The sequence below is a fragment of the Sinocyclocheilus rhinocerous genome, unplaced genomic scaffold (assembly GCF_001515625.1).
Source record: "Sinocyclocheilus rhinocerous isolate Xijiao unplaced genomic scaffold, SAMN03320098_v1.1 scaffold240, whole genome shotgun sequence".
NCBI lineage: Eukaryota > Metazoa > Chordata > Actinopteri > Cypriniformes > Cyprinidae > Sinocyclocheilus > Sinocyclocheilus rhinocerous.
In genome coordinates, this window is record NW_015654534.1 from 875,715 (window position 1) to 887,256 (window position 11,542).

An 11,542-nucleotide genomic window follows, 5' to 3' on the forward strand; every position below is an offset into this window, starting at 1 on the left:
CACTTCTCAAACACTGTCCAGGAAGGCGATTAGTCAGGGATTGGTCCTCCTCAGAACACCTCTGTGTAGCTAGCAAAAGGAAAGTCTCTGAAATCTTGTTATGGCATAATAACCATTGCAAACATTTGTCCTCCACTTCGTTCCACAGCCCTGAGCAGCTTTATGTTTAGCTTATAAAAATCAGTGTCTGCCTTTTTAAACAGACATCCCAGTGTTGGTGAGAGTGTACACCCATCAGCGCTGGCCTCCCATAATGCATTGCTATGGTCCAGTCTGAGCCAAGGAGTTCAATTCCTGTCCAGTTCCTGCCCTTCTGGCTTTTCACCTCAAACCTTCTGCTTCTCCACAGAAGTTTTGAACTCATGCGGACACGTTGACGTCTCGCAGGGCGATGGTCCCGTTGGCAGGGGGGTCTGTGGGTGAGGAAGGGGCAGAGGGTGGTGATGTGAGTAAAGATGGAGCTGTGCTGGTGTTAAGGGCGCTGCTTTGGAACAGTATCTGCTGAAGTGTCCTGCATAGATTTGGGTGCAAACGGGCCTGAGTTTGATAAAATACCTCCACAGCAAAACACTTCATCACCCCTCCACACAGATCCTCATAAAGGGGCACTGTGTACATCCGTGAGGTCTAGAAAGAAAAAAGGAAGAGGAAAGTTAATAGTTCTATGCATACAATGCCCAATTCTTAATTTAAAACAGCACCTCAGTAAGGTCAAGTCAGAATGCCTCAGTGAAAGTAGTGACAAAAGTCAAACTATACTACTCACACTTTAAAGTGCCCCTATTATGGATTTTTGAAAATGACCTTTGATGCAGTGTGTAACACAGCTCTAAGTGAATGAAAACATCCTGCAAAGTTTTAAATCTGAAAGTGCACCGTGTATAAAGTTATTGTCTCTCAAAAGAAAGAGTCGACTCTGAATCATTGAAACGAGTCGTTTTTAAAACAAATCCCAAGCCGTTTCATGTTGACATCAACATGAAACATTAGCATATTGCCCGCCCACTTGTTGGTCTTTTCGCGTTGGTAAGAATGAAAATGCTAATTCATTCTTTGCCACTAGGTGCCGCTTTTGGAGCGGTAAAAATAACGGTTTCCCCGGTAACGCTGTACACAAAGCAGCACTGCGCTCACAAACGCTGCTTTATCAGGCATTACAGGCTAGATTAAATAAAAATGAGACCAATCGGACCAAACACCGCAGATTAGCGTCACGCAAAGGAGGGCTTTGGAAAAATGAATCGTTGAGTGAATCGTTTGGGAGTCGTTGAGCAAAGTAAGATCAAAATAAATGCATATTATAAGACAATGAAAGTGTTTTTTGACCTTGCATGCATGTCAACCTGTTGTTGGGGACTCCCAAAACCAAAATATGAACCTTTCATTACCCATAATAGGGGCACTTTAATATAACTCTGACGAGAATCCTTTAAATATCTCCTTCATGTGATAAAGCAATATGTTTTTACACCAGATAAGGAGTTTGTAGTCAAGCAAAGAAGAAGCGCCTAAAACAATAATTTTTTTCTTGTATTGAAGGTTTCCAATATTATAAAGACACCAATGATCAATAAAAAGTTACATTATTAATTGTAATTAAAAAAACATTCAACTGGCAAGTAACATAATAATTAAACAATAATTTTAATGTAGCAAACTGATGTGCGGTCACAGGTGAGTGTATATTGTCTATTGTAATATGGCTTTAAACACGTCTCATCTAATCAGAAGTTAGTGTTAGATCAGTATGTTTCATATCTCCTCCACTTTGGAGATTTGATACATTTCAAATTGTTTGCCATGTATGACAAGTTATGGTATCATCAGGATTCATTTTGAAGAATTCATAATCTTTTTACAATCTCTTGGGATGAACTGTAACAATGCTCGACACAATACTCTTTAGAATACGGTAATCAATACAACATGCTTTCGATGAAGCAAAAGAAACCAGCCAAACTGGTTGTGATTGAGCACATCTCTTCACAGCTCTGAAAAGAGACATGACGTCATAAGCAGTTAATAGTCAAAGACTAGCCGAGAGTGTTTATTAGAAACACTGGAATGTGGATGCCCTTTAAGGAAAACTCAGTTTATATTGAGTTGGAGGGGTGAGGGAGAAACAGAGAGTGCCAGACACTAACTCACTGAATTACACGCTTTTACAAACCAGACTGTCCCTAGCTTAATAGTGTTTGTGTCCTCTAAACAAAATAAGATACTGATTTGCTTTAACTCAGCTTACTAGCTTCAGACCACACAAAAGGCTCTTACAATCAATAAGGAAATGCTACATTAAAGGGAGGGGGGTCTAATGCTATTTCATGCATTCTGAGTCATTTACACTGTTAAATAGTTGGATTCTCATGCTAAACATGGTCAAAGTAAAAAAAAAAAAAGAGTATTTCTGTGCCAAATACACTCCTTCTGGGTTTGTATAAGTTTTGGAAAGTTTTTTTTCGAGCATGGCCCTTCATGACGTCATGAAGGGGGGAATTTCTTGTATGGGCACTTCTCCAGGAAGAGTGCGCACACATCAACCAGAGCGAGAGCGAGAGCAGCGCATCAACGTGCTTCATTCGGGTTACGGCAGTCGTTGGCAGCGCTGCTCAGGACTTGCTCGAGAAGAATGTCTCCAAAGAAGTGTGTTTTTGGATGTGAGGGAAGGATAACCTTGTTCAGCTTCCCAAAGAACCCAGCGTTACGTGAACAGTGGATGCAGTTTGTTTTTTCGGGACAGCAACGGAGTTTCGCAAGTGTGTTTTTTTGTTCCCGTCATTTTGGTGACGGATATTTTATCAGCAAGGCCCAGTTTGATGCTGGATTTGCACATCGTTTGATACTGAAAGATGGAGCGGTCCCAGCGCTAAAAGATCCCGGTAAAACTGCATCAAATTTCTGTGTTTTGTTGGTAATCGGCGCCTAAGTGCTCCCGACTCGCTAGATCCGCCCACAACACACCTCCAGGAGCTCGGCTGTTTTCTGAGAGAATCGTAAAGCTGTATCTTTCTTCTATGAATCTGATCAAACTAAATCAAGACTCTTTGGAGATATGAAGAATGCAATACTACTATATAGATCCTCAAGATACTAACATGAGATTGGCCGAAACTGTGTGTGTTATGTCCCCTTAAATGCATTATCAGTTACAGCCCAAAAGGCACTTAATTCACAAAACTCACGTGTTTATGCAAGAAGCTGCGAACTCGGGGCAGATCAGGATAAAAGCTGTTCCGCACAACAATCTGCAGCCATCGAATCTGGACTTCAGCGTTCATGCCGTCCAACAACGCAGAGTAGCAGCTTGACAAAAGACTCATCACTTCTGAAAGGTCAATCACATTTCACATTACAAGAGAAGAGATGTCAAACATCAACGCAAAGGGGATACTAAAATGAAAAGAATGTTGACAAATTGCGAAATGGATTCTTAATACCTTGAGACAGAGGTGAGCGGTCTAGAAGGCGGTCCAGGAAGAGGACAGTCTGAAAGGTGCTCCAGGAGGAGAGGTCAAATGTAGAGATCACTTGGGGGTCAGGGGCATCCATGCCCCAAAGATCACACAGGTGCTGAACAGGGCCTGTTAGAGCTCTACCCGCCGAGAGATCCGGTTCACATAACGGAGGACCACAGCCATTTAGCCATCGCTCAAATTCCAGACCTGAGCAAGAGGGGAAGGAAGAAGGAGGGGAAGAAGTGTCACATTTCTGTTTATTTAGCCTCCATCTCTTGCACTCCTAATGTTGCTTTGACCCCTCACACTGGGTGTTATGACTGGCTCAACAGGGAAAATCCTAACCGAGGACAAATGGAGCGCAGTGAGATGAGTAACTATAAGTGTCTCTGTGTGTTAATCATCATCTCTGACAGCTGTCGAAACTCACCCTCTCGTTCAGCAACGCAGCTCTCCTTCAGCTCAGGGAAGAAGCCAAGGAAAAAGTCCAACAGATCCTGAGCGATTACGCTGCTGAATCTGAACTTCTCAATGTAGGCCTACACAGTGCACGAATTCAGAAACTTCATGTGTGGACCATGCCATATATGTACAGTGGAGCATGAAAATTCACGCATGTGCGGTGAATGTCATGTTTCTCACCCTAAGAAAGCTATCAAATCTCTTGATGTCGCCACACAGCTGTGAGAGGTAAGATACAAAGCAGAAGCCTTTCTCATAGGTGAACAGATTCATTAGACTGCTGGGGTTTACACCTTTGGAGAAAGAGAAGGAAAATGGATAACATGGTACACTGACCCATGAATCATGGGTCTGACACTTCACAAGAACATTATAAATATTTAAGCACATTTTCCAGACAGGCTCAACATTGCAAATGAGGATTTTCCTTGCTTCTGTCTTTCTGAAATCTTAGTAACCAGGAATTTTAGATGCATTTACCACACAGCTATTTCAGGTGTACGGAAAAAGTGCCACGTGCCAAACCCAAGGTCTCTTTCAGACTCATACAAAGGCTGGTTTATATTGTTAAAAAGGTTGTACCTGGCTCAAATTTGGCCTGCAGCTTACTGACAGGATTGTTGTCTCCAAGAAGACGCATCTGTCTGTGAAGAGCATCTAGACGGAACACTGTCTCAAGACAAGTGAAGGCTTCTCCTGAATCAGAAAATTGAAGTGATAAATGTAACGAGAGCATTGTGGAATATTTATAGGCCTGTGTGAATCACTCCACAGAGATTTTGCATTTGCTGGGGTATAACACTCCCATATCACTGGCATCGTTCAACACAAGTATGAATCTTTGTGGAATGTATACATAACCATTTGCAAAAGGCCTACATGGTGATGTTACCAAGTTTGGATACGTGTGAGGACATGTATACCATAGGCCTCTGTGGTAATGCGCCTCTGAGCATAAGTGGCCAGACCCTCACTGAGCCACATTTCTTCCCAGGTAGCATTGGTGACCGCATTGCCAAACCAGCCGTGAGCAATCTCATGGATGACATCAATCAGCAGAAACTCTTGACTCTCCAGTATGGAGGAAATTATGAAAGTAAGACAGGGATTCTCCATGGCAACGATGGGGAATGAAGGAGGAAGGAACACTATGTCGTACCTGTAAAGGAAGAGACAGGTTAATACCTGAATATGACAACAAGCTTGATGCAACAAGGCCAACAAGATTGATATGACTGAAGAGTACGGAACTGACCTTCCCCATACATAGGGCCCAAAAAGCCCCTCTGCCACATTAAGCCAGCGCTCCACATTGCCGCCCAGTTTACTGACCGCACACGTCAGGATGCAGGGCTCTGCCCACACACGACTCCTAAAAGCAGATTGTGGCCAAGGTAAAGCACTGAACACTAATGAAAACAATGCCCATATCTTAGATAATTGGCACATAAGCCAGCTAAAATAGTCAGCATTTCTAGGCTGGTTATGCTGGATATAGCTGATGAACCAGCATATCCATGCTGTTTGGAAGCAAAAACAGCAACCGTTAACCTTGTTGACCAAGGTAGCACCTTCATGCTGGTAAATGTTGTGGTCTTGCCACCTGTGGTTAAGCAACCTATTTGAGACAAACCACCGCAAGCGTATCCTAGACTGAGCACCAGTATATCGCTGTTCAAAACAGCATATGCTGGTATCAAACTATTCTCTTCTTTTCAGCAGGGGTACTCCATCCCTGTTTACCTGGGCCCAATGTCTGCATGCTGTAGGTCTCCTGCCACCAGGGCAACCAAGTAGGCTGGGACAGGGTACTCCATGGAGAACTGGAAAACCCTGTCCTGTTTAGAGTATGCACTTCTTGAGGCACTCATCAATACTGTAACACCCTCTGGTACCTGTAACGCAGTACACATGATCTAAAACCAGAAAACAACACTGAATGCCCACAGAGCTGTTTTGGTGGATCTGAGCAGCTTAGATAGACTTACCCTGACTGTGGCAGAGTAGGTGCTTTTGACGGCTGGCGTGTCAAAACAGGGAAAAAACGACCGGTTGCAGACCGAGTGACCCTGAGTGAAGACCAACGGACGGGTTTGTCCGCATGTCAGCTCTGCATCCAGCCACCAAGTCTGATGAAGGAACCAGGGAACAATGAGGTGAGGGAATAGCTTTGGCAAATAAACGTTCTGGAGAATAGCTCTGAGCATGCAAATGATTCAATACAGATTTACGTAACAAGGTTTAGGTTGCATGGTTAATAGATTAAAGCACTGTAATTTCATTTATTTCATACAGTTGCGAATCCAAACGTCAAGTTAAATTGATGAAGTTGAAGAAACAAAAGACAACTACCCATATAGAGGTGAGCAGCTAAAATGCCCATGTTTTGTGTGTATATTACACCACTAAAATAGCACAGTGTAAGCAGGGCTCCGCAGTAAGAATCACCTTATAACCTGGGGCCAATTTTGGGCAGCTTACAGAGCTGTGTTAATTTTGATATGTAATGTTTTTATGCATTGCAAACTCATATATTTGACTCTCTGTGATGTTTGTAGTTTAATTTGTTATGAATTCTGCTGATGTCGAGTGTTTTCCAAGGTAATGTTATCTAGCTGGCTATTATAGATGAGGTTTTGATTGAAATTGTGATAATGAATTGTTTTGGAAGCATCAGTGAGAATGATGTTTTGCTTTGCTGCGTTGAAAAAGACTTTTCCAAGAAACACAGTTGTCATGCTGATACATTATAATAGCTGTATAGTTTCTGGCTAATACTGCAAATTATTATTATTATTTAATTTTTTATATATAAAGAAAACTAATGAAAAAAATAGTGCTGTCACACGATTAATCGCATCCAAAATAAAAAATGTTGTTTACACAATACATGTGTGTGATCTGTGTTTATTTATTGTGTATATATAAACACACACACATGCATCTATATATTTAAGAAAAATATGTTTTGTTTTTATATTAAATATTTATATTTAAATACAATATAAATTATATACGAGTATATATATATATATACACACACACACATACATGTATGTTTGTGTATTTATATAAATATACACAGTACACCCATATATTATGTAAACAAAAACTTTTTATTTTTGATGGATTAATCGCCATTAAATAGTTTGACAGCACTAGAAAAAAAAATGTAAATGTTATTTCTGGCAGAAATTATTTAAAGGCTTTACTGATAGAATGTATTCAAGGGATTGAACACTACTAAAAACAAAACAAAAAAAACTGTTTAACACAGCCCACCTTCCAGTAATTACCTTGTGCACTCATAATCATGACCTGGATAACTCTAGTTATCCACTTAAGGGGACATGACACTACACTGAGGTCATTCTCATCAGTATAGCTCTAGTACACTCACTGTTTTCCCCTTTGCATGTGTCTAATAAATAAATGGGGTGATCCCACAAGCATGTTACAATCCCGTGTCCCACAGGACCCCTTAAATCTGCCAAAACAAGGCCATAAAAGCGAAGGTGGCAGAAGGGAGCAGAGCTGGTCATCAACATTAAGGCTCCACTGCCGGGATATTTTTAGTGGATATTGACTATGTGTACAATAGTCCTGTGCAACAAAGTTATTATTAGCGTGTATCAGTGGCAGCTCGTCAGCTGTCACCGCGTTGACCTTACCGCAGGGCCGTCTGTGGTAGGGTAGCGGATGGTGACACGTAAAGCCCGGTGCGGCCGGACCACCGCGGCCGGGAGGCTGATGTTCAGAGACGATCCGTAATCGGTGAACGGTTCTATTCGGTAGGTGAGCGACAAAAACACGTCAGGAGCACCGGACGCGCCGGGCACCTTGCAGTCCACGGAATGAATTAATAACGAAGGATGCGTGTCCAGAATGAGGGACTGGACGCCGGGCTGGACGGGCGTGAGCTCCAGAACCTGCCATCCCGTCATCCTCTTGACGGCGAAGTTCAGGTGGAGGTCCAGGTGGAAATGTCGGAGTTTAAAGCTGTGGAAGTTGGACGCCGACGCGACGTCCACCAGGCGACAGTGCGCCAGACTCCGGCCGCCCTCGCAGGACTTATTACCGGGCACGGCCAGCACTTTCCGACAGCAGCACAGCGTCGGCCGCTGCAGCTCGGCCATCGTAGAGTTTGGCGAATAAATACACGATAACGTGACGACAGCGTCAAACTTTAAAAGCGGCGATCGCGCGCGGCGGTCTTCGGGGTCGAGCTCGAGCTCGGCGGAAGAGATGAACGAGCGATCGAGTTAGTTACATTGTTGCTGGAGTTAAAGGGGCGGTCGAGGCTGGACACTCCGCGGAGGAGGAAACCGAATGCAAGAAATGATAATAAAACAACCAGGAAGGCAGTAAAAAGCATTAAAACAAAACACAAGTCTACGTAAAATCCATTAGAGCCGTAGACACGACTGATTTCAGCCCTCCGACCTCCATCTAAAGCAGAATATACGCGTGGATGTCCCAGTCCGTCCTGAGATCCCTGTGGAGAGATCGGTAAAAATTACCGGTAGAAGAAGAAACGCATAGTGAAACCCCGATGAGCAGAACCGATCTAAGTGACTCCCTTAGAAAACAGGAAGTAAAAACAGGGGAGGAAATCACTTCGAGACGGGAAAGTTTTCGAGCTGCAGGGGGGCGCTGTGGAGCTCGCAACACATCTCACGATGAACCGCAAAAACACTGTCCCAACAGTGGACAAACCACAGGAAAACAGCAGGACTGGGCTATGTTTGTTATGGATTACAATGTAGTTTATATAAAGTGCCCACAGTACTGTTGATAATAGATGAATTAGAATGAAAACGATGTTATTATTTACTCAAGTTGTTCCAAACCTATGAATTTCTTACTGAACACACAATATATTTTGAAGGATGTGTGTAACCAAACAGTTGATGGACCCTATTGACTGCCATAGTATGGAAAAAATATCTTCTTTTATGTTTAAATGAGGAAATAAACTCATACAGGTTTGGAACAGAATTTCTGTTTTGGGGTGAACTGTCCCTTTAAATACTGATTCTAGCAAAACGTTGGTTTTATTAGATCTCAGTGCTGCATTTGATACTGTCGACCACAATGTACTCATTAACAGACTGAAAATGTGGGTAGGACTCTCTGAAACAGTGCTTAGATGGTTCAGGTCATATATTTAGCAGGCAGGGCAGCTTTGTGAACATTTACGGATCTAACTTGGGCTGCCATGATACATGATACATTATATTTGACAATAAAGATGAAATATCAAAGAAGTCAGGAACCTTGGTAACATTCTGGAATATTATTTCAAAAGCCATAACTAAATTAGCCTACTGCCATCCAAAACAGTACAAATCAGATCCTTTGTGCACAAACAAGGCCTAGAGAAGCGTATTCATGCATTCATGAGCAGCAGGGTAGATTACTGCAATAGACTTCTTACTGGCCTTGCCATGAGGACTATTAGACAGTTGCAGCTCATACAAAACACTGCTGCAGGCTCCTGACCAAAACCAAAAAACAAGCCATTAGTTCATTATATTGGCTGCCAGTTCCATTTCAGAATACTTTTAATTGTATGGAAATCCCATAATGGCTTTGGACCAAAATACCTTGCAGATATGCTGGTGAGACGGTGTTTAGCCGTTATGCTAACCACAGCTGGAAAAAGCTTCCAGAAGTTGTCAGGGGTAACCCAAATGTTGCTACTTTGATTATTTCCTATGTACCTTTTTATGACTACTATTTAAAAAAAAAAAAAAAAAATTTTCATGTAAAGAACTTAATTACCATTGTGTATGTCATGGTATATAAATAAACTTAATCTTGCCAACAGATTCCAGAATGGATGATTCATGAACCTTTAGTAGGACATTTAAAGAATAGTTCACTTGAAAATAAAATTCTGTCATCATGTTGCTTGAAACATTACATCATTGTGGCATTACATTATAAAAAGGTCACACAATTCTGCATTTTGAACATTTCGCTAAATAATTTATTTTGTTTTTCTTTCTTTTAAGCTATATGATGGTGAGTAGATGAATTGTTATTTTTGGATAAACTATTCCTTTAGGTATTTTGCCTAAGGTACAACTGTAATAGTTAATGAATCACATTATGTATGGTGTTTGAAACTATCCCATTAATCCCAGGTTTCTCCAGAGGGACTGTTCTTGGGATAAGTGTTGGCTAAATGAATAACCACAGTAATATTATATACTGCAGTAAACTCTTGTTGCAGTTGGTTGGCACAGAAAGTCTGTAGGGGAAAGAGCCATCCTGCATGAGCACATAATACTGTGCTGGCTGCTCAGGTCCATTTACAAGTACACTGTTGTAATCTCCAAAAGTGCTGGTTTCCCTTGTCATCCTGGACACCGTCCTGCCTTCTCTCACTGGGCAGAGGTGTTTGTGGAAGGGACTTTACATCCTTTCTTCAAAATTAATTTGATGTGTCATTAACAGAAAAAATTAATGTACCTAAGGTACAACTGTAATAGTTAATGAATCACATTATGTATGGTGTTTTGAAACTATCCCATTAATCCCAGGTTTCTCCAGAGGGACTGTTCTTGGGATAAGTGTTGGCTAAATGAATAACCAGAGTAATATTATATACTGCAGTAAACTCTTGTTGCAGTTGGTTGGCACAGAAAGTCTGTAGGGGAAAGAGCCATCCTGCATGAGCACATAATACTGTGCTGGCTGCTCAGGTCCATTTACAAGTACACTGTTGTAATCTCCAAAAGTGCTGGTTTCCCTTGTCATCCTGGACACCGTCCTGCCTTCTCTCACTGGGCAGAGGTGTTTGTGGAAGGGACTTTACATCCTTTCTTCAAAATTAATTTGATGTGTCATTAACAGAAAAAATTAATGTAATATTTAAAAAAAAGTTAATGACTCATTCATTGTATGACTCGAGTATATCACTCTTTCTTTGGGTCTTTGTCTCCCTCAGAAATTGTAATGTTATTTTCTGAGCGCTGCCATAATTGTTCCACCCAAGGTGAACAGAAATAAAAATATATGGGAGGTAATTATTATGAGGAAATTGCAGAATAACAGGATGTGTAACAGGAGTGAATCTGTGAAAAGTATGATTTTGCTTCAGTGTATGACTAAAATGACCGTCAATAGTCTCATCTTCTTCTATAAGCATATCACTCTGGTATCACATTTGTATTACAGTTAATCTTCTTTCAGTAATCCAGAAACATAGACACAGAAAGGGTAAACCTAAAATAAATTTATTGAGACAGGAGAGCGTACGCTCTCCTACTCTTCTTCCACCCTTTTCACAAGGCAGTTAAGAAATCATGCTAAGGCTATGGAAAGAAATGGAAATGACAGACATTTCTGCAGGGTCTGATGAGGGGACTTGTTGGAAATCAGATTCCTCTTCATGCAGACCACAAACGACCATCACAACCTGATTCAGAAGGTCCATTCAGTGCGACCTCTTTGTGCCAGTGCTGTGATAGACAACGTAACACACACACAAAAAACAAAAGGCCCGTTCTAGCAAATTTGGCCTCGACGAGCATCTCTTTTGGGACAAAGTCAAAACAAAATCAGTCACCTCCTACAGAGGTTGATACAAAGTGCAAAAACAAGCCAAAAATGAGAAA

General features: G+C 41.6%; 1 protein-coding gene across 1 annotated transcript; it reads right to left on the bottom strand.

The window, feature by feature from the left end:
• Window positions 1-103: 103 nt before the first annotated feature.
• On the bottom strand, window positions 104-8,622 carry LOC107717622 (arginyl aminopeptidase-like 1). The gene is made up of 11 exons (XM_016524433.1): window positions 7,589-8,622; window positions 5,906-6,046; window positions 5,661-5,812; window positions 5,173-5,289; window positions 4,841-5,076; window positions 4,500-4,613; window positions 4,098-4,210; window positions 3,886-3,994; window positions 3,438-3,662; window positions 3,183-3,325; window positions 104-627 (listed from the first exon to the last, which is right to left on the bottom strand). Exons 1-11 carry the CDS (start codon window positions 8,051-8,053, stop codon window positions 361-363), a joined length of 2,082 nt encoding a protein of 693 aa, XP_016379919.1. The 5' UTR covers window positions 8,054-8,622; the 3' UTR covers window positions 104-360.
• Window positions 8,623-11,542: the final 2,920 nt, after the last annotated feature.

What these genes read in the sequence shown, in the direction of transcription:
- LOC107717622 (XM_016524433.1), bottom strand. Translation starts at nt 8,053, where the DNA reads ATGGCCGAGCTGCAGCGGCCGACGCTGTGCTGCTGTCGGAAAGTGCTG. An exon ending in GCAGGCCAAATTTGAGCCAG is followed by an intron (nt 4,211 to 4,499) that starts GTACAACCTTTT and finishes CTTTCTCCAAAG; the next exon opens with GTGTAAACCCCAGCAGTCTA. An exon ending in CTGCGTTGCTGAACGAGAGG is followed by an intron (nt 3,663 to 3,885) that starts GTGAGTTTCGAC and finishes CCTCTTGCTCAG; the next exon opens with GTCTGGAATTTGAGCGATGG.